The sequence below is a fragment of the Phragmites australis genome, chromosome 16, assembly GCF_958298935.1.
Source record: "Phragmites australis chromosome 16, lpPhrAust1.1, whole genome shotgun sequence".
In the NCBI taxonomy this organism is placed as follows: Eukaryota; Viridiplantae; Streptophyta; class Magnoliopsida; order Poales; family Poaceae; genus Phragmites; species Phragmites australis.
The window spans coordinates 21,183,266-21,206,707 of record NC_084936.1 but is presented as its reverse complement, the minus strand read 5'-3'; the positions used below and the strand labels follow the sequence as shown (position 1 = coordinate 21,206,707).

Here is a 23,442-nt window from a genome sequence, read left to right as displayed (position 1 = left end):
TCGGCTCGGCAACTCCCAGCGCCGCCGTCGCCCTGTTCACTCACCGCGCGCCGCCGCCCCCGCACCGTCCAGCTCGCCGCGCACCTCCGCGTCCGCACCTCTCACCACCGCGTATTTCTCTGCTCGGCTCCTACGCCCCCCTAGGTTGCTTGCCGGCGGCGACGCTTTCTCAGCTGCACTCCGGCTCCGACGTCCCCTCCCGATTCTCCGAACAGACTGCACCGCTCTTTTCCTTTCATAGTCTCCGGCTCGCCGAAGTATCCAGTGGTACTTAAGTAATCTTTCGCCTTGGTCGTGCTCAGCTTCTGGTTCCACCACTGGCGCCATGGCTACCTCGCGCGCCGCCGCCGCGTCGGCGAAGCAGGTGACGAGGCGGAACTTTGCGGAGGCCGTGCGGGAGCTGGGGTCCCACCTGGAGGCGTGCGAGTACGTGGCCGTGGCGGCGCAGAAGACGGGCGCCGCCACGGGGTGGCGCCGCGCGCTGCCTGTGGACACCGCGGAGACGGCGTACCTGAAGGCCAAGCTCGCCGCTGAGTCTTTCCAGCCCCTCCAAATCGCCATCTGCCCCTTCCAGCTGCACACCTCCCCCTATACCCTCGTCGCCTACCCGTAAGCAGCCCACTCACACTCATCCTCCACATGACGCATTAACAATTAGGATTTTCCAGCATGATGTTTTGTCGAACATCTTGTGCTCGCTGAGTCACTGGAACAAACGGTAATATGGTTTAGCTATTTGGTTGGGCGATTGGGGATGGCGCATCAGCGTAACGTGTTGTGGGCTCAGCTTGGGTCGTTTCATCCAACACCTTGTGTGCATAAATGAAATGTTGCTGCATTTTTGGATAGTAATACTAGCAGTATGAATTATGAAACACAAATGTTCTAACTCGCAGAGTGCACTGGACGATCAGATAAACAGAAACTTACAGCAACGTTTTCTGAAGTAAAGCAAGACCATTCTTCAACAAGCTAGCTTGAAAGATCACAGACTTATTTTAGGGTTCCATTTAATTATCTATTTGATTTGATGCTTGCATGATGGTTTCAGTGCATAAGGTTGCAAACAGTCAAGCTGAGATAAATCTTCAACTATATAATTGATTAAAAATGTGTCACATATGAAGAGAAGTGGATACTTCTGCGTAGTGCAAGGGCATTGAACAAAGTATTTCAGACAAATATGAAATAACCTGACTGGGACAGATAAAGTGGAAATTCATATAAAAATCTAAAATCTTAGCACGAAAGTGATGTAATTTAGGGAAATTTGAAAAAATAGACTCAGAATGACATAGAGCTGGACCTTTTTGAACTAATGTATAGATAATGCAAGTCCAGCCCTATGCTTTGATTGGTGGGATTAATGATAATGATAAATCAACAGAAATATTTGAGTAACAGACCCTTAGGAACCAGGTATTGACCAAGGTCTGTGGTATTTAACACACAGAGGAAGTGTGTGTCATTGCATTATAGGAGAAGTGTAGTATTAGTCGTATTAGTCTAAATCCTTCTGTATTAGTCTAAATCCTTCTGTAAAGCGAGGACTTGATCAGCTGGCACTTAGCAAGCGAATGAAGTATGTTGTGCAAGCAATCCACTAGGAGATGAGGTATCACACAGAAAACCACACATGAAATGACAGCAAAGTTGCTTGGAAAATCTCTAAGATTCCAGCAGAAGATCTTCTCTGTTCTATCTATTTTTTTGGAAGAAAATTTTGACCATACCAAAGTCTGTTGCTTGAGCTGTCACCAAAGAACATTTTTTGCTTGTTCTGATGTGCATGGGAGTTGAGATCACTGTACGTCTCATCCTTCACTACTTCTTTAGTGCAATCATCTTTCTGTTCACTAACAACAGATTCCTCCAAGTTTCTTGTTCATAAATATTCATATATGAAAAATTAAAATTACCAATCCAGGTTTCTTTTGTCTGAGAACCATGCTGTCCTATGTTTTTTTGGTTCTTCCTTTCTTATTATTATCGTTTGCTGATGGCTTCTTATCGTTTTGGTTATACAGGTACAATTTTCATTTATTTCCTAGAGATGAGCTACAGCTAGGAATGCCTTCTTACAGTTTCTCCTGTCAATCATCTTATTTGTCAACTATGGCTAATGATGGGTTTGATTTCAATATGTGCATTTACGATGGTGAGTGGTTTGTCATACGCCACAACAAATAGCAAGTCAGGTTGTTTGATAGATATAGACATTTTTTTTCTATTAACTATATTGGCAGGTATATCTTATCTATCAAGGGTTCAAGAATCCTTGGCAAGGCAGAATATCTTTACCCCTCAACTTCGCCAACTGTTACCCTCACCAAGCACATCGGTTGCTGATTCAGTTTTTATGAGTAGAATAAAGTCAAGGATAGTGCATTGGCGAAAAGGATACGCAGAACCAAGTAAAACAGCTGAAGGTATGTCACTTTTGATAAATGTTAAGGCCCTCTGCTCTTGTCTTTCACTTAGATGGCCCATAACATTGTCTTCTTACTGTGCAGGTTCTTTAGTTAGTTCCCTTAGTAAACTAATTTTGGGTGGTGAATCATATGGTTCAAGGCCCAGCATGATCATTGATGTCTGCAGTGATCGCCAAGTTCAACTGGTCTTGGAGGTGTGATTGTATGACTCAATTTGATGGATTCTCCAAAAGACAAATGATTTTTATTTAGTATTGGTAGATTCCTTAAAGAAAGAGAATATAGATTCGCTTGCTGATGCTCTTTGACTATGATTGATTGCCTACAAAGAATTGAAGGATTCAAAATTTGATGCCATGCTTTTAGCATGAACGCCTAGTTGAAATAAGCTATCCCATATAAAAACATAGGAAACTGTCATAACGGAAAGTTGGTTGATCCAAATGTTGCTCTTGAATTTTCTATTCTTTACTGAAGTCAAGTTGTAACTCCAGAGCGCTTGGTGCATTCTTTAATTGTTTTGAGTTATTATGCAGGCAGTGAATCGTATCTCTGATGACCTTGTTCCTCTTGTTGTTCCGGACAAAGCTGGAGCTGCTAGGGCTGTCCGTTTGGTCTTTACTAGTTCTAAAGAGGATAAGAATCTTCTCCTGGTTTGTATCTCTAGAAATTAGAGGCATTTTGTACATTGCATAAAAATTATCGAAAATCACCAACTTAGGCTAAGTCCGTTATTATGAAACTCGTTTGCAGATGGATATGCAAAAATTAGAAGATGAACAAAATTTTAGATTCCGTGGATTTCGAGAAGTTATTGATCTACTATCATCTTCACAGAAACCAATCATATCTTACAACTGCTTGAATGGTAGGTTGATGCGTCACTAACTCGCACAATTTGATTGCTTGTTAACTTATTTATACTTACATCATGTCTTATTTACCGTCAGATCTGACAATGATGCACACCAAATTTGTGGCACCTCTTCCATCAAACGTGCATGAATTTATGTGTTCTTTGAGGATGGTATTCCCTAGTGTTGTTGATATCAGCCACATGTGGAAGGAAATTGGCCCTTTGAGAAAAGCGAAGAATATACAAGCTGCTCTCAGTTACTTACAAAGACAGTACTTTGTACCAATGGAAATAGAAGTACCACAACAAGGTATAGTTCCAGCTAACATTACCCACACATCATGTTTCTTAGTAAACCATGTCTCACCTTCTCCATGTTTTAAGAAACTCGATGTAGACTATATTATTGGTAACTAGTAACGTGACCATCAAATTGTTGTCTACATCTTCATATTGCTTCCTCGCTAGAATTTTTAATTGAGCTCTCTCTCTCTCTCTCTCTCTTTTGTCTTCTGCGCAGATGGTACCAACAGTGCAACAAAAAATGAGCAAAATGTTTTGAGAATAACAAAATTATTTGCTAAACTAAGTAGTTTACTTAAAATCAGTCCCAAGGGCCAGTCGCAATCTGATGAGCAGTGCTGCACAGTTGAAGAGTATTGTAACATCTTTTATCCCTGTACAGTAGAAGAATCTGATGATGTGGACTTCGCTAATGAGTCAGATACCACAAAGACTGTGAGCACTGATAATGTCGTTTTCTTGTGGGGCTTTAGGGAGAAATCTTGCAAAGAGTTAAGATCACACCTTACAGGCTTACATCATGCCTTCTCAGAAGATTTTGAGGTCAAATTGTTGGATAAGACGTGCTCAGCTTTGATATTCCGTAGTTCTGATACTGCAATGGAGTTACTACAAGAAATAAGCTCGGAAAGTCCCTCACTAAATAATTTCTTATCAGAAGGTCTGAAAGCTGCAGGTTTTGAAGTGTATAGAAAGGCTTGCAGGTCAGGACTCTGGGATTCAGATCTAGCTGAGGCCCTGGAGGGTGTTTCATCTGAGCTAGCTGCTTCAACACTTTCTGAGTACAGTACCTCTCAGATATACTGGAATAATTCTTTGATGCTGGATCTGAAGGAGTACCTGGACTAAAACATTATATGGCCCCTAATTTCTTTTTCAAGTTGTCTAAGATTAATGAGAACACTCCTCAAGAAAGCTGCCACAGCAGACAAGTGAAACCAAACGGGAAGGATTGCTTTTTTGTAATACATTTTTCCAGGATATTTGATATTCGCTCTGGGTGAAACTTTTTTGGCATAGCAATTATATGAGATGGCAGTAAGGTCTTCAGCACACTTGGTAATCCATCTTCGAACTGCAGGTACGTTCTCATGAGATGATTGTTACAATATTCTGATATTTACATGGCTGATGATTACATGCCATCATCACAACCTGAAACCAAGGCATCTGACCTATGCGTACTTTGTTTTGTGCAGCCTCAATAGCAATGCCGATATTCTGGAGCGCAATCCCTGAACAATCTGTCTGATTTCCAATTTAAATTGGTAAATGCTTACTTGACGGATGACATGCTAACTGGAACGACGTCAATACTGTGTAAGGGAACTATTCTAAATGGATAGTATGCAAGAGATACTCTGCTAAGTAAAGCCAGAGCTGGAATGCTAACTACCAACCTTGTTCATTGCATCACGCATGGAATCGCCAAAAGGTCCAATCGAGCTTGGAAGTTGGTTTCTAAAGCAGTCAGAAAGCTGTGAACAGAAGCTACTGTGCTTCTGCCTAACTACCTGTCTCGGGCGTGTGGAAGAACATTATGAGCACAAGCTATCGGAAGAAGCCTAAAATGACGAGGTTTGGCAGGAATTGATGCCTCGCAATTGTATGCTACATAACGAATGCAATATTAAAGTCGCCTTTCGATGTCAAGAACATGTTCAGACAATCGCATGGCAAAAGTATGATTTAACCGTGCCGTTGCATCATTACTCCTTTTCTGTCATTGGTTTGGCATGCTATGTATTCATTTTATACACCTAACCAATGGCCAGGTTTTACAAATTTGTTTTATAGTCGAAAACTGGGGTTCACTGAATTCGCGAATATCAGAAAAAAAAATGCTCAAAATTCAATGAGAATTTGGCTAAATTTGTAAAATTTGATGAGAATTTGACCGAATCGGTAACCGCTCGAATTCAACCGAAAATTGATTGAATTACATTGAAAACCAACTGCATTTTCTGAAATTTTCGCATTAATGCATTTTGAATGAATTCTCCCAAAACTGTTCGGTTTTCCTGATTTACTGAGTGCATTTTTCGAATTGCAGTGAAGTTTAACAAAAAAAAATCCATAAAATGGCTCAAAATTCTAAAATTAATAACTAATTCATCTGAACTTCAAATTAAATGAAATAAATTTTGTTGGTTTCCTCATAATATGATCTACATGATAAAAGTATTTATACTCATAAAAAGTTGAATATTTTCTATAAGAAAATGTATAAGCTAAACCTAGTTAAATGTATAGTTAATTCTTTGCTAATCCAAAAATCATGAACCAATTTTGTTAGTCTTCTTATATGATTCTATATCTTTTAAAAATACATGAACTTATGAAATAGTTATTATAACATGCATGATTGTGTAAATGTATTGTAATTAAATTAATTCATAACTCACTCATCACACCTCCAAAATTAGTGAAACCTTTTTTATATTGTGTTTTATGTAGGAAAAATAATGGTAGACATAAAAAGGTTAATTACAATGTTTTTTTAACATATTTACTTTATGCTTGCGAACTTTGTAAAATCAAAGAGATTGATAAAATTCTAAATGAAGTGAAACAAATTTTAAAGATCCTCTTAAGATACACTCTACATAAAAAAAAAATATGTGTTTACATGTTAAACTTTTTCTTAACTTGATGGGTCAAATCATCCTGTTCATGTGGCCCATTTCAGCATTTTTTTCAAACTTCCTCTCCATGTAATATGATACAAACGACATTATTTTTGGAAAAAAAAAACAAAATTACAGAATGTCTTAGAATTTAGATTTTTTTGTGTTTTTTTATATTTTTGATTTTTTTTAATTTAAATTCGAAAATCGGTCAAATTCAGAATGCGGTGCTGACCGAATTGGCTGAATATCGTAAATACTAAGCGGTTTTCAATGAATTTTCAAACTCTTCCAGTGGCCAGTGGGAATGGTTTCTAACTTTCCAATATCGATGTTTCGCTCTCCATCCAAGAAATGGATCCAAAGAGTGACATGTGCTGTGGAGAACATATCTAACGCTACTACCCTTTTGGGGGCTACTTTGCTATTAATTGCTGAAATATGATTTAAATGATCATGAAAAATTCTAGAAAAAAAGGAACGTTGGTTAGACGAGATGTGATATAATCATCGATTAAAAATTCAATTGAAAATATGACATATAAAAAGACAAACCAAAGAGACCAATTCCAGAGAGCTTTATCCACATTTCATTTTCTTCATTTTAATTTTATATTTGTTTTTACAGTCCTTTTTCCTCCGTGTTAGATTTGATCTCAGATTTGAAATTTCCCGCATGATAGATTTATTCGATGCATATGTTACCAATTTTTTTGAACTTTTCACAACCTTCTAATAATTCTTTTTACAAGTGGTTAAAAAAGAGCACCCTAAGAAGTGGTAGCATGGGATATGTTCCAAAGCTGTGTTGTTACTAGAACGGGCTGGTAGCATGGCAGGATGGATCGTTTCGGTGCCTGCCGAGGCTAAACGCTCATGTCTCATCGGGCGTGCCCTCAGAATAAAATCGTTGGTGTTCAGGACCATCTCTACAAATATAAGCGGTAGATCCTAGGTCGCACATAGGGGATGTAAGTGAGTGTGATGTGAATATATACGTGAATTCAAATACTACAATTTGTACTTCGAAATTGAGGCTTAAAAAAACTGTTGTTACTCACAATAGTTTGTTTCTCCTCAGCAGCACAACCAGGCGAGTATTGTCCTTCAGCTAACTCAAACAACGATATCTAGCAAGCGCCTGTCAAAATTACTCGCAGTAGGAAAGAAGACATGCGCACAATATAGTTTTAACACTTATTAAATGTGGGTGCATGTTTTATCATCACAATTAAACATGCCCCAAGGTTCATGTACACATATAAAAATTCACAACACTATTCCATCTCCTAATCACTGCAATGCTCTTTGCGCAAACCTCGAACTGCTTTGTGGAAGTTCGAGATAGCAAATGATTTTGCATTTCCACGCGCGTATTCTCCTTTCGACGAAGTGTACTTCACATGTCTGTTGATAAAAACATACCTCGTCGCGTCTCTTCGTCATCTATCAAACACCCTGAGGAAAAGGACATGTGGATTAAATTTTGGTGCTGTTCTATTTTTGCCTGTACTCATATGCATCACAAATATGGTTTCTTAGCAAGTGCCAACCAGTCAAATTACATAGATACATACATACATACATGTGTGTGAGAGAGAAAATCACATTTAAATGGAGGTAACCACACGGTCGCATAGTGTACAAGAGAGCCATACGCAAGTCACGCTTTTCGGTGGAGACGACAAAAGTGCTGACACGATTAGGCGCACGTCAACTTGGCGAATAAAAGCACTTGGAAAATGATTACGCCAACAAATATAGTGAGTAAAAGCACTCAAGAAAAAAAGTATAGAAAAAAGAAAACTTCTATCGTCAAACACGATGAGTGAAACCAGGAAAAAAGGAGAAAGATGCACTCCCATTTTTGCAACTCTTCGTCACCACGACAATCACACTAAGAACTACGCCCTCCCGATGTAGTGTGGACAAATGTACTGACACGATCATACTTAGGACAACACAATCAGGGACGGATCTAACTCAGAAATCAAACGGGCCTGTTAGCTACAGTAACATTATGATTATAATAAAAACATCTACAGTTCATTAAATCAATAGAAATGAATAAAGATCCGTGCCCGCTCCTATAGAGCTGGTCCGCCCCTGAACTCAACGAGTGAAGAGTTTGGATGTGCAGGCCCATTCCAACATGGTGAGCAAAAGTACTTGAAAAATGCTTACGCCAATGAGCTGAATAAAAACACTTAGGAAAAGTATAGACAAGAGTAGTGCTGCCGTGATAATCAACGCGATGAGTGAAACCAGGAAGAGAGAGAGAAACATCATCTTCATTTGCAACTCTTCACTCACTGCAACAATTATACATACAAACAAATTCAAAAAATATATCTCACCGATACAGCGTGAGCAAATATACTGACACGGTCATGCTTGCGTCAACACTAGCGATGGAGCTTGCCAACGATCGGAAAGGGTACAACTACGGAGATGAAATATCGTTTTGAAAAACAAAAATTTGAGCCTACAAAATCATGGATTTGAGAGACTAAAGGTCGGTTTGGTAGAGCTCTTCAACCTTTTAATTCTGCAGTGGAAGTGATTATGTGGTAGAAGTAGACTGTGGTGAAAATGATTCTGTTTGTGTAATCGTTTGGTATGTTAGTGGTGGAAGTGATTTCTGAGAAAAGATTATATTAAAATTGAGGATAATTAGCTGGAAATCAGTGAAAGCTAATTTTTTTCAATTTTCACCTTACAGTACAAAATATGAAAGTGATTATTTCTGATTCTAACACAAAATCGATTCACCGACAGAGCGTTTAGTAACACTTCCACCGATTCTGTGTCAGAATCAGCTCCCAAAAGTTACCAAACGGCCCCTAAGATTACTATATTTTAGCTTTATATATAGAGCAAACTATTAGTTTCTGAGCTGTAGATATAGACAGACAAAATAAGGGAGCAACGATCCAATTTGACCTGCATGAAGCTCCGTCTCTGGTCAACAAGATGAGTGAAAATGAGAAAGAATGAAAACTGTCGTCTCCGTATACAAGACTTACAAGTCACACCCAATAATCCCGCTTTCAACACGACAAGTGAAAACAGGAAAAAAAAACGAAAACTGCCATCTTGGTATGCCACGTTTCACTCACAAGTCGCACCCACGCAATCAAGCTGATGAGCAGGCGAAGAGGCCTGGGCCCATAGGTCAGTAGCACGCGGCCCCGCACCAGTCCGGAGACGTGGCACGGGGCCCACTTCCGGCGGCACGCAGCGGACCGCCTCCGCTTTCGTCACAGCTTCTTCCCCACCATTCCGACCCGTTAGATCCGCTCCCCCGTGTCCTCGGCTCGGAACTCAGCGCCTCACTTCCCATGGGCTATCGCCGCCGCTGACACTGGGGCCCACCACTCTCCACCGCGTCCGCCTCTTCCCTCTCCTCCTCCTCTTATTGCCTCCACCGACCCGCGCCGACCGTCCCCGCCCGCCGACATCGCAAACGCTAACCCTAGCTGTCGCCAGAACTGCCTGGTCGGCTCGACGCTCGTCTGCCCCAAGCCTCTCCGAGCTCTTGGATGCGCCGGCTGCTACGATGGCTACCCCGTCGCCCGCCGCAGAGAGCCCCGACGGCGTGGAGATCCGCGACGTCTGGGCGAGGAACCTGGAGGAGGAGTTCGCCGCGATCCGCGAAGTCGTCGACGCGTACCCGTACGTCGCCATGGATACGGAGTTCCCCGGCTTCGTGATGAATCCGGCCGGCAAATACCGCTTCCGCGACGACCACAACTACGCTATCCTCGTGGCCAACGTCAACTTGCTCAAGCTAATCCAGCTCGGCATCACCCTCTCCGACGAGACCGGCGCGCTGCCGCCGCTGGGCACGGGGGGCCGGGCCTGCATCTGGCAGTTCAACTTCCGGGGCTTCGACCCGCGCACCGACCCCTCCGACGCCAACTCCATCGACATGCTCCGCCGCAGCGGGATCGACTTCGACCGTTTCGCTGCCGAGGGCGCCGACGCCACCCGCTTTGCCGAGTTGTTGATGTCGTCCGGGATCGTGCTCAACGACGGTGTCCAGTGGATTACCTTCCACGGTGGGCACGACTTCGGCTACCTGCTCAGGCTGCTCACCGGGCGGAACATGCCGGACACCTTGGGTGGGTTCCTGGAGCTCACCAAAGTCTTCTTCCCGGTGCTGTACGACATCAAGCATCTCATGAAGTTCTGCGGTGGCCTATACGGCGGGCTGAGCAAGCTTGGGGAGCTGCTCAATGTCAAGCGCGTTGGCACCAGCCACCAGGCTGGTTCTGACTCTCTGCTGACCCTGCAATGCTTCAAGAAGCTTAAGGAGGTGTACTTAAAAGAATCGCTGGAGACGAAAGCTGGTGTGTTGTTTGGGCTTATTCCAGGGGATGTGGAGAACAAACCACCAACTCTCCCCAAGTAATGGATAGTCAAATAACAAGAATCTGAATGAAACAATGGAGAACAAAAAACTTTCATCGCTGAATATATGGCATCTGACCTGACGATTTATTGTTCTTGCTATGATAGACCTTTCTTTCCCAACCATTCTTTGTTTTAGTTCAATTGAATGATTGGTCTTTCTTTGTGTTGTGTTGTGTGCTCATCTGGTTAGGTTTATCTAATAGTTAACACCAACTTCACCATTTAGTTTTAAATATTTAGTAAATACATGCCGAATTGAGCAACTGAAACTTCTTACTTCATCTTCTGTATTTATCAATTGGTTAGCTTGTTCTTCATCTTCAGTATTTATAAGTACGATAGCTTTTGTGCCATTCTATTAGTACTTGGAATTTTGTGTTGGAACTCTTTATTTAGATATCAACGGTAGCCTTGTCTGTTTGTGTATATTGGCAAATGAGCAACTGCTTTTTTCATTTTAAAATGGGTGTTCGCCGTCTGGTCTTTTGCTGCAGTATCGCCTTCTGTGCAATTCGGTAGTTCTTCATTGTGTTCTGAAGTATTACATTACTAAAGTATGTCATGTTGATTGTTGACATAACCTTCACTAGTTGTATTCCATTCTCATTCATTCAACTAGTAAATTTTTATATTGCAGCACAGTAATTTGTTGTGAAGCACATAGCTTAATTAATTGTTATCTGAACCAGGATTATGTCTTCTATGGTTTTGCATATTCTGTTGTAAACTTTTGGTTCCTCATAGCATCTTATGTTTATCCTTTTAATGAATGTTCTGCTTATCTATAGTGTGTGGGAAGATTAACATGATCTGACTTGCCTGGAGTATATGTTCTGTGTATCTGTAAAGACAGAAGTCTTTTATTAGTTATCTTCTTTTTAGCTACAAAACATGCTATTCTGAATTCTAATTATGTTGCTTATTGATCATACAATTTCACCATGTGCTGAGTTTTGTTGCTCACTCCACTTTGGTTACACACATCTGATTCACAAGGGAGCAATCGATTGCAAAGTGTTAGCTTAAGCTTGCTGCACATGAAGCTTAAACTTTTTCTCTTTACTGTTGATGAGGATTGTTTGTTTCTTACGGTAACCATTTAAAGATCTGCCTGGTAAATTAAAATTTATTATATGACTAGGGGGTGTATTATTTAGCATTAATCATTTTGTTTCTCGTGATTGCTCCTTTGGCTGTCTGAATCATACTAGCACTGCAGTTTAACCGGTCTTATCCCTATGAGCGATTACTGAATATTCATTCGCCTCTGCTCAAACTCTTGAAAGGTTACTGAAATTTACACTGGTATAATTTTCTCATACTAATGACTATCCTGGTATGTGCTATCCTGTTTGATATTTGTTCTGTTGCTTTGATAAAACTTCGTGCAGGAATGCTAATTGTTTTGCAGCCTTGTTTAACTTGTAAAAACAAGAGTAATGGATATTATTGCATGAGTAGGCAGATGTTAAAGCAAGAGCAGTGATATCATTGCAGTCATGAGAATGAAATGCTGCTTCGATTTTAGTCACCTTTTTTTGTAGGGATCTGTCACCTATGAAGTTACAATATGGGTCATGTTTGCCACATTTCAGTACATGTGCAATGCTTGTTTTGCCGCAACTTTTCTGCACTTCATTGAAAACTTCCTAGTGGTTAGTGGACTAGTTTGAATTTGCTCATTGTTCGGTTACTCTCAGTGTTACTTCCTATCGGTCATGTCTGTGGTTTGATTTTGATTCGTCGGCAGGAGCTAGAGTACGGACAGCAATAGCATCATATATGAACTTGCAGTTCCACTGTCTTGGTGTGATATATTACAGAATGGGCAAAGGCACACCATGATATTTGGTAATTGCGTTGCATATCTTAGTTCTGATGGTACTGATAATGTTGTAGCCTAACTTTTCCGACTTGCACTGATTGCAGCTGATTGTGCCAGCTTTTAAGTGTTGAGGTTTGTTTGTCTGCCTATGAAAAATTATTTTCAGGGGTTAGTAAATCCCAGTGGGAATGCATTGTTGCCGTAACAAGTAGTAGTGTTTGGTGCTCTAGCAGTATCATTCCGGCACCTGGCCTGATTGCATTGGCGTTTGGTTGGACGGCAGAAAGACACCAAATGCACAATTGCACATCGCTCTGCCACCTCTGCCTTTTATCACCGAAGACAAATGCTATCTTTCGCAAAAATTGTGCTTCAGTAGATATTACGCAATGTCTTTTGACATTCATGGACCACCACTAGTCATTCTCACGACGGTAATATTTTGAGGTCACAATGCTTATGGCATCGAGCAAAAAAAATAAATAAATCAGATTTACCAGGACAATGTCTTTCGGTGTCACATCTGGAAGATAAACAGCACGTCAAATTGTCAACAGTGCCACTTACATCTCTGAGTCAATACTGCATACCTGATCATCCTGAATATCACATAATATCAGTTAGGGACATGGACTGTCCTCAGCTTGTGTACACCATCTATATTCAATATCTCACTCAAGGGGTCAGGTCCCATGTTTAAATTAAAAACAAGAAAAACCAAAAATGCGAAAATTTCTGATGCTGAAAAACACTTGAAAACGTTGTTTCACTTGCTGCCATTGACTGGGAGATAAACACCCTCTGCTGCCAACCAAATATTCTCAGCTCGCTTCTCTCGGACACCACAGACCTGTGTAAAAATTATATCTGAACTTAGAAATGAATGACTTACTACTAATTCAAATAATCATGTATCAGATTAGGACAACGATCTTTATTTTCGCACATAGCAGCAAGGACCTCCATAAACAGCTTTCAAGTAAAATGAAATCATATGGACATTTGTTCAACAGCATTCATGGATAAGATAGTAGGAAATAAAATGATGGTATCAAAACAGTTTACATTGCATCAACCTAATTTTGTACTCATGAAGTCAAGTATCATGGTGTCTGAATATCCTACTCACTCAAAACATTTTGTTTTTACTGACATACTATCACGTCGGTTCCAACAACATTCTGCAGCATTACACTAGTAGAATGATCTATCCTCAAGGGCTGACGAATTCATGTTAGTTACCATCAAACCTAGTAATCATCTTTTGATTTTGCAAGCAGAAAAGTTCTCAGACAAACAAATATCTCACCTCTTGCTGCCCACCACCAAGACGATTGTACTTCTTGTTGTGACTGTGAAGATAACCTCCAGTATCAATGTGTCTGAGCCTTACTTTTTTATCCCTTTTCCATAATTTTCCACTTCCTTCGATTTCTAGCCTGGAGAATACAAAAAGGGAAAACAAAATCTAAGCAACAGACAACACAACATACATCCATATTGCATGTGTAAGTATAATCATACCTCCAATAGTCACCAGTATCTGATAGTTCATCCCCACCAAAACAGCTAACCTGTAAAAGTTGACATCCAAGCTTAAGAGCACATCCTTAATTTTCTCTTTAAGAAAATAATACAAATGAAACAGAGCAGATAGAACAAATCATGGAATTTGTTTTCTTCAAAGCAAAGCATTGTCAATGTAAGGCACTCATAAAGATAGTCCAGATAAGAAAGATGATAAGTTCACCATAAGAAAATTGAAATATTCAAAGCATCCTTAGTCAAGTAATGATTGCAAGATGATATAGTTCGCTGAAATCCCCTAGCTTTCGCATTACTCGGACTTCAGTACAACAGCAACTACGTGGTATACAATATACAGGAAAGTCTACTACAGAAAAGCATCCTAATACCACTTTTTTTTCCCTAGTGATTTGGAAGTGATTTTAGGTACTGGGCTACTATATTAGGAATAGGAGCGAGGAAGCCAGATGCCATGTTGTTTTGTTATGAGAGTTAATTATGTGCATGTCATACTGTTGTTTTTTAAAAACCATGGCTACCATTTGATCACAATAGCAAGTGAAAACATTGTGCAGGTTGAAGTGTACAGTCAAAATGTTAGAGAAAAAGTCATAATTACATGAAATGCTTTGATACAAGGTAATGAACAGTGTATACATATGTAGTACACTGCATTTCCGCCAATTTTCTAGAGCACAAAGCAGGTTGTCTATTTATTGTTCCATAGGGACTGAATTGGTTGCATGTATGGGAGCAGCCTGGCCTGACGGATGCGTATAATCTTAAAGAGAAGTGTGTTTAGTTGCCTGCATACACTGTTCCAGCCTGGCCTGGCGAATACAGAAGCCTGCATCCGCTCATACAAGTGGATCCACTTGTCAGTGTCACAAATCATTTTTATGCGAGCAACCAATTACAGTCTCAACTCTTGCCTCCGTCTATGCGGCCTTAGATTCGGTTAACCAAACAGAAACTCAACTTAGCATGTCCAGACAAATACAACCAACCAAACACTCATTTCAACAAATATGACTCCCCTCAGCCTACTTCCCCTCACTCTGCATATAAGGTTCATGCGGGCAGCCGATCACACCCCAAATGGATATGTGCACGCGTATTTGAAGTTTTATTTAAAATGACACCACTTTATCACTACGAGTCTACGAAAATGCATTAACAGTCTCATTTCAATTGGAATTACAAGAGGTTACATACGTCAATTTAATTAGAAACAATCTACGATTTGCCACTGAATAAGTGCATGATCTACGATATGCCATCCATTGTGAGAATGACATGTGGAACCTGAACCCACATGTCATTGACACGCTGATGGCATATTGTAGAACAGGCAACTTATTCAGTAGTAAATAGTAGAATCTCCCATTTAATTAATATTATGTACTATCATGTCCTTGTTTATCCACAAAAGTAGATGACAGGCAAAGATATTTCATAGAAACTGGATAGTACATGATATAAGCATATCTTGTAATCTTAAAAGCTTTCCGCCTCAATCCTAATCAGACATGATTGCCATTAAAAATCACATAACATACTCATATTCGTTAAAGAGGTCTACACTAATTTGAAAAGAACAATAAATTATCTTTCAATCTAAATAGAGTTTACAGGATGTACATAATTTGAATTGTTAGTGAATACTGTAACATGAGAGTTGATATAGAATTAACCTCTAGATTGCCGGACAATGGTGAAGCGTGCAAGTGACTGTGCAACCACCTCCGAGTCCTCATGTGTTGCAACTTGATGATGCTACCAGTTTCGATGGCATCACCTTGTTTCACTGATGAATCAGGAGTAGGCCTTATTATCTGCATTCAGTAAGTCAACCTATCAACTCAAGACTGGATCTTGAGAACCATCAAAACCTACTCATTTTTAGCTGGCTACTTAAATGGCAATTCTATTTGTATCAAACTGTAACTACTCGTTATGCATTTCAAACACCCGCTAACTTGGCTATTGAGAAAATTATAGAAGTACAAGTTCTGCAATAACAATGTTTTTGCTGCATCTGTTTACTTGTTTCATCAATCACTACGAATTTCTTATGGGCATAGGCATTATCTACTTTAATATTAGGAAAACTACTGGCACTGGCATTGTATTTTTCAAGGAGATCCTACATTCTTGCTATTCTCAAAATAAATTAGCTCGCTCTTGAAAAGTGAAAACTATATGAATATATGTGCCATGAATTCAAATAAAGTGATCATATTATTTGCGTTCTGAACAGGAATGCACGAATCAATTCAATCCGATTCAATGCTACCTCCTGAAATCTAAACGAAGGCCAACTAAAGACCCTTCGAGTCAGTAAAATTTTCAGAAATTTCGCACGAGGAGTGAACAGGGCAGATCCACTGAACGATGCGACGAGTGTTAACATCTACGAGATGGAGACGCACCCAGTAGCTATTGGCGTCGTCGCCTTCAGGGAACCCGGTGACGGACTGCTGGCCGCTGCCGGAGCCGTATGGCACGTCGTGCGAGTGCAGCCGGTGCTTCGTCTTCTCGTGCATCAGCTTCACCACGCTCCCGTACGTCACCTGGAACGGCCGCACAGATCCAGATCACATCCAACCCGCTTTTTTTTCCAAACAAAAGCAACCTTTTCGCAGATCTCGAGATGATCCGGAGGCGCACCTCGGCGCCCTCCACCTCCACGGGGGCTGCGGCCCCCCTGTCGACGCCGCCGGAGCCGGCGCCGAGCAGGAGCGCCACGGCGAGCGCGAGAAGCGACGCGACCATCGCGACGGCGAACGTGCGGCGCGACCTCGGTGACGGCGGCGGCGAGGAGGAGGAGGCGTCGGCCTGGCCTTTCCTCTTGGCGGCCGGGGCGAGGGGCGGCGGTGCCGTGGCCGCGGGCGGTGAGCACACGGCGCGCGCGCGGGGAGGCAGTTGGCTGATCTGGGATTTCGCGAGCCGAGGAAACTTGCAGTGGGACCTGCCCCGCCGTTGCTTCCGTGAAGACCGGAGAGCGGAGAGGACTGGGCCCTGTGACAGGGGCTCCACGTGTGGTGGGCGAATCGGGAAGAGCCACGTGCCCCGGAGACGTCACTGCATGAGGCTGAGGCCGCAAGGTGCACGATGTGCGGTGAGGATTTATTGCGAGGGAAGCCGCTTGCACGAACGAACGGGCTGGATCTTTTGAGTATTGGGCCAGAGGGCAAATCACCTGGCCTAGCCTTCACCAATGCAGGCTAAATTGGAGATCGGGCTGGCCTGGGCCTAGAGACGGCCCATAGTAGCAGTGATCAGCTTATATATCCCTTCCTGCGCGCAACATAAGTCTAACGGTGAGATTAAGGCCGTGTTTGTTTGAGCTTCTGCTTTTGAGTTTTTTAAAAAAGTTGTGCTTTTGACTTGTCTGAAAAGCTGTTTTTGAAAATAGGTTGTTGGCTTCTACAATAAATTTTTGGCTTCTCAACACATAGCTTCTCAGAGAAGTACATCTCAGCGAGCTTCTCAGCTTTAGTTCATTTTCCTCAGAAACAGGCTTCTGGTTTCTCCAGAAGCCACTTCTCCAGAATTTCGTTTGTTTTGGCTTTTGGCTTCTGGCTTCTGCCAGTAGCAGAAGCAGCAAACAAACACAGACTAAGTAAGTGTCCGCATGTTACAATAAAAATATAATTATTGGATATATTAATATCAACCACAAATTTAAGTATAGAGACGTGAATACGCTATGGAAACACTGTCGAACGAATATATCGAGAGCGATACTGTAGTTTGATTTTATATAAGATAAAAAAAGAATAGGAGATTATTCGCTATTTTTCCTCCTAATTTCTTCATTTATTTTTATTAGTAAAACGAGTTACATATACATAGCCGGTAATGAGGCGGAGGAGTTTGGATGACGAGTGTGGATGATAAAAGTGGTCAAATTATTTAAATTTTAGGAATTTTATTAAATAGGAGGAAAGTATGAGGATGAGATGCTCGTGTTTGATATATTAAATATTTTTCCGAACGTCTATTTTTTAATTTTTTGATCCAAAAATATAAAAAATCGTGGAAAGATTACTAATTGGCATCTGGAAGACTGGAATGGATGAAAGGAAGAAGAGATCGACACGTGGCCATGGTTCTCAGTAAGAAAATGATCGAATTAGGGTGGGCAAATACAGAACGCACAGGGACAGGATCGTGCAAATACCACGCGCGGCTACCACAGATCCACAGTACTACAATAGTCAGAGGGAGAACGTAGTTCCTGTTTCTGTCACAGGTTTAGCGCAGCAATTAGGCAGACAAGGACACGATGATACTCGCGGGGGCGACGTCACCCCGGCCCCAGCACGAATTCAAGATCGCATAGAGGATCGTGGAGGGTGCTGCAGTGACATCGCATGCATGCGGACAGACAGCGGACTGCCCTTGAGACCAGTGGCCGGAAGCCGCAACCCTGCCTGCATCCAGCCTCCTCCTCGCCGGCCACTTTCCCAGTTCCCACCTCAATATGCAATCTGCATGTATGGATTCAGGTCCGTTTATTTCACCTTTTAATTAGCTTCTACTTCTTAGAAATAAAAACTGAAACGAACAGAGTTTTGAAAAAACTGGTTTTTAAAAAGTTTAAAAGCTAATTTCTGATAGAATAAATTAAAAGTTGATGAGAGTTGCTTTTTTGATTTTTTATATGCTAAAAATTTAAAAATTCTCGTAAAAACAAATAGCCAAAAGTTTAAAATCAGCTTTAAAAAAAAATTCAGCTTTCAAAAAAACTCAAAAACCATAGCCCACACAAACGGCCCTCTGATTTTCTTCCGCTTTCTATGTGCCAAGCCCGAGTCCAAGGATTCATCGAGCAGAATCTACAAACAAACAGGATCACATGACTGCAGGACGAAAACAGTGGCACTCGATTCTCACCGCCGCATCGCCCAAAAGTGCCCGACCTGTCGCGTCTCGCTAGGTAGCGGAAGAGTGTACATGCGATGCGAAAGGCAAGGACACACACCAGCCGGCCGTTGCACGAAATCATTTTGACCCGCTTCAGATGAGGCGTCACTCCAGCAAAAGTGCACCGACAAGTAACAAAACCGAGGGCAAGCCACGTTACAATGGGCCACGGGTCAAACGTGGGGGCAGCCCGGCAGGTGGCGCTCCATTCATTCGCTTCGACGAGCAGCGGCACGAGGCCCCGGCCAGGGAGTTGTTGGCGGTCACGCTCCGGTGGTTTTGGTGGGTGGTTCGCCACCCCGCACACATCATGATGCGATCGGTTTCCGGCGGGGCGGGGCCGGGCCGAGCGGCCAGCCGGTTAGGGGATCTGGTGGTGAGCCGTGCGCCCGGGCCGCACGCACGTACGTGGATGCCGCGGGCGCCAGGAAACCGGCGCGGCACCAAATGGCGCGAGCGGTGGCGCGGTGCTCGGTTTGGTGCGGCCCCGGCCGTTCCGATTGCTCGGTTTCCGCTGTAAGATACTGGGGTGGTTGGGCCTGCGGTGCACTTTGGTTGCTCGTACCATCGCACGGTTGTAGCGTGGATTAGACCGGTGCGTACGGCTCACTGTTGCTGACTGGTCCGCTTATTCGAGACTGTGGAAGCCGCGGCTTCGTCATATATCGTGCGAAATCGGTCTCGTTGCTCTATAATTTAGCGAGTACCGAGATCCACTGACAAAGAGCGTGCTCGAAGAAAATAAATAGTCAATGTTTATTTTAATTGGAGATTATAAATTATGATTTATAATTTATAAATTGAAATAAATAGATTCTCATCATAATTCAACTTATAGCAGCAATTCAGGTTCCACTAGCTTCTACAGATTGTATAATTTAACTTCTTAATTTTTACTTTTTTCAATCCAAAATCTATAAGCTGATTTTCACCATCTTCAGCTGAAACAAATAAACCCTAAAACTAGCATATCATGCTCCATTTTTTCCGCTGCCTCTAAATATGGCCAACCTTGGCTCCAAGGTCGCCACATGATGTGTTGGGTCCTCCTTCTTCGCTCCTTTCTCAAGCATGTTTGTTTTAGTTTTTTATTAGCCTCTCTAGCCATAAAACTCAAAAACCCAAATAAGCACCCATCTTCTCAACCTAGCTTCTCAAAAGCTATAAGCTTTTTATAAGACCATGTACTAGAATGTAGAAGCAAGCCTAAGCTACTTTTCTAGCTTCTACGGATTGGAAAAAGTGACTAGCCCTACAATTATCATTTATTAACCGTAATTGTTATCTCTTATATACTCGGCTACTCCTCTCAATCCCACACCCCATTAGTCATTCTTTTTCCACCATACATCGAACCAACCCTGATCAAACAGGCAAGCAATGGGTGCTAGGGTTTCACCCATCGCCGCTGCCGGTCAACGCCTCTGTTGGTCGCAGGGGACTGCACCCCATAGAGCTCCACCATGCAAGCCACCAAGCTCTCTCACGCAAGACATTGAGTATTCTCTGAGGCCCTCACGTCACTCATACTACAATAACTTAGATTGTAAGGTACAACAAACTAAACTCCTCCTGATTTATTTTGTTTACAATTTTTAGGGGAACTTGGGTTTCTAGGACTCGTGTGGTTGGAATGTGAGAACACGTGAACATATGGTATAATAGGATTGCTAGTAATTTTAGGGCAAATAATAATAGGGTTGAAATTGGATTGCTAGGACTCTGAGAACACATGAACTAGATATTGAATTGCTACAACTTGTTCTCTCCATTTATGCATGTTATGGAGAACATATACTGGTTGTTGTTGTTTGTTATTTGACAGAGTTAAATGTGTATTGCTTGAAAATCTATGGTTGGTAGAAATTGACTTGAATTCCATGTACAACCGTTGTGCATATAGATGTGTAGTTTAATGTGTATTTCTCTTGGTTACAAAGGTATGCCTCTCTCAGTTGTATGTGTATAGTAGTCGTGTACGTGTTGTATGCTTTTATGTATTTATATGCATTGCAGTAGAGATTAATTACTCATGTAGCTTTGCTTGCACTATAGATTGGTCACGTAAAAATTATATGTGTTCTCCTTTTATAGTACTAAAATTATATATTCTCTTTTTACAATACTTGCTTTGTCATCTAGATGTAGTAGCAACGTAGTTCATTTTTCTTTTATTATCAAGTATGCTAAAATTATATGTTCATGTACACTTGATGCTTGAACATAAATTGTAGTGTAATTGTTCAATTGTTCATGGTAATTAATTTCTTTTCTCAGTTATTCATGTACAATTGCTACTTTGAGAGATGGTTTCTTTGAGATATGTGATAAGGATGAAGACTATATCCCGAGTGTTTCTCAAGCATTGTCATCTCAACCAAGTACACTAGAGTGATATAAATGTCTTTTATAATAATATTGCTAATGCTTTGATGATCATGAGAGGATAGGCTAGATGCTAGATGTAATATTCCTTGTCATACTGTACATTTGTAATCAGAGGAATGATCGCAACATATTTTGGGACTCAATACATATTTTTAAATGCTTACAATATATGGATGATGAACTATGTACAATAATAGTTACATGTATATACATCATATATATCAGTTCTTGTCCCGAAATATTAACTACAAACAATAAATACATCCACTCCAAGTAGCTAGGGACATTACAAATATTACACACTTCATTCAACTCAAAATCCATCGATCAGATCATCCAAAAAGTAGAGTTGGCAAACGGTCATAGCTTCTATAGAAACAACTTTTGAAAAAGCAGCCTCACCAAAATCAAAAGCCAGAATTAGCTTCTGAAAAAACCTCAGCACAAACAAACAGAGCCTTAATCTAACATCCTCACACCCCTCCACTTCCTTCCACAGTCCCACTTCTTATATTGTGAGGAACCGTGTAAATAATATACAGATTAATCATTAGGGTGATCATTTAATAAAATGAGAGGTAACACACGCATGTTTTTCGACATGCCAGGTGATATCTCATATCTCATCACAATGATTGCAACCAACAACGATTAACCCGAATCCCATTCCAGTATTCCCGGTATATATTTTTTACCCAAGATTGGAACACACGCCTTTAAAACAACCTTCATCATATCAAGATGTAATAAATAGTGAGTAACGTAAATATATTACAAGTCCTTAAGTTATTACAAGTTCAACAATTTATAGAATGACAGACACTAGGAGAACAAAATATAACAATTTCATCTCTAGTTGATTAGAGTTACTACACTGTGGAATTAAAATTTATAAATAACAAAAGATAGGTGGCGTCATTTTCCTAGAGGAACCACCACAAAACAACTTGAGTAGCCCATACTACTCTTACACATCACCGATATCGACGGCGCGTGAGATAGTCGTACACTATTTCTTCCTCACATGCAAAACTCAACAAATGCAAGGTAAGTACGAATGTACTAATAAGACTTATTCCATATTAAATACATATAATAACTCAACTTTAAGGATTATATATTTGGGGATTGTAGTAAGGAATCGACCACAAAATTAAATGAATTTGTATGCAAAAGCATTTTATCGACTCAAAGGTGTGAGCATCTACCACTTAACCACTCGTACCTTACTATCATGAGATCATAACTATAAACATATATATCACATGATCATACTCTTTCCAACATACCTAACACTAGCCACTTCTAAACATACCACAAACATCCTAACATTGAAAACTTTACGATTGATGCAAATGAACATAAGCATGCTAATAACTGAGAGCGCAACAATTGAAATTGATCTTACACCCTATAGGGGTATATCTTTACCCACATAATTTAGGTCCATCCTTTTAGTCCCCGAGATAACATTTCTTATACCCGAAACTACCCACTTGCACATACCTCTATGGCATTAAGGTTATCACGAGCGTGTCCCGGACACCTCTGGCTCCCTAGCACCTTGCTTCTCCTCTTTTTTTTCTCTCTTACGCGTCATAGGGTCGCAAGTCAGGCGTTAGCACGGCATATGATAATTGGCTCATTTGTATATTTGTTCAATATGTGGAAGTACAGAAAGTAGCGTATGATAATCGGCTCATTCGTATATTTGTTCAATATGTGGAAGTACAGAAAGTACTTAAACCAATGATAACCAATGGTCGGTGCTTGATCGATGCAAGCAATCTATGCATTCGGGTTCCTCTTCCAAATTACACTTGGCACCGCTCACATCTCGTCTTATTCTCATAACTCATACATCCTAACATCGTTTTCATTGTGAAACAATAATTAAGTCCTATAACTCGTGAACGATGGTCGAACCACACCTAGACTTCTATCGATGATCTATGCATTGCTAAGCATCTCAGATATCTTTTAAGTTAGACCTCAACATGGTTATACACATGTTAAAAGGATAAGGATCATCAATAGTTCAAGGTGGGAACGACGTATCAACATAGGTTATACCCATAATTCCTGACATTGATTCGCTAACATGCATAACATACATAAAAGTGATAATTTATCAAA

At 41.1% G+C, this 23,442-nt stretch overlaps 3 protein-coding genes across 3 annotated transcripts; 2 read left to right on the top strand and 1 right to left on the bottom strand.

Annotated features, from left to right (window-relative positions):
* LOC133896108 (poly(A)-specific ribonuclease PARN-like) lies at positions 1 to 5,297 on the top strand. Its single transcript, XM_062336623.1, has 9 exons — positions 1 to 609; positions 2,028 to 2,158; positions 2,247 to 2,429; positions 2,514 to 2,626; positions 2,969 to 3,085; positions 3,186 to 3,300; positions 3,383 to 3,598; positions 3,809 to 4,672; positions 4,791 to 5,297. The coding sequence occupies exons 1-8, from the start codon at positions 326 to 328 to the stop codon at positions 4,438 to 4,440; spliced, it is 1,791 nt and encodes a 596-aa protein (XP_062192607.1). The 5' UTR covers positions 1 to 325; the 3' UTR covers positions 4,441 to 4,672; positions 4,791 to 5,297.
* A 4,197-nt stretch (positions 5,298 to 9,494) lies between these two features.
* LOC133896109 (probable CCR4-associated factor 1 homolog 7) lies at positions 9,495 to 10,792 on the top strand. The gene has a single exon (XM_062336624.1). The coding sequence runs from the start codon at positions 9,778 to 9,780 to the stop codon at positions 10,630 to 10,632; it is 855 nt and encodes a 284-aa protein (XP_062192608.1). The 5' UTR covers positions 9,495 to 9,777; the 3' UTR covers positions 10,633 to 10,792.
* A 2,191-nt stretch (positions 10,793 to 12,983) lies between these two features.
* Positions 12,984 to 16,998, bottom strand: LOC133896110 (stromal cell-derived factor 2-like protein). Its single transcript, XM_062336626.1, has 6 exons — positions 16,657 to 16,998; positions 16,419 to 16,559; positions 15,681 to 15,821; positions 13,984 to 14,033; positions 13,769 to 13,898; positions 12,984 to 13,309 (listed from the first exon to the last, which is right to left on the bottom strand). Exons 1-6 carry the CDS (start codon positions 16,759 to 16,761, stop codon positions 13,226 to 13,228), a joined length of 651 nt encoding a protein of 216 aa, XP_062192610.1. The 5' UTR covers positions 16,762 to 16,998; the 3' UTR covers positions 12,984 to 13,225.
* Between the last annotated feature and the right edge of the window lie 6,444 nt (positions 16,999 to 23,442).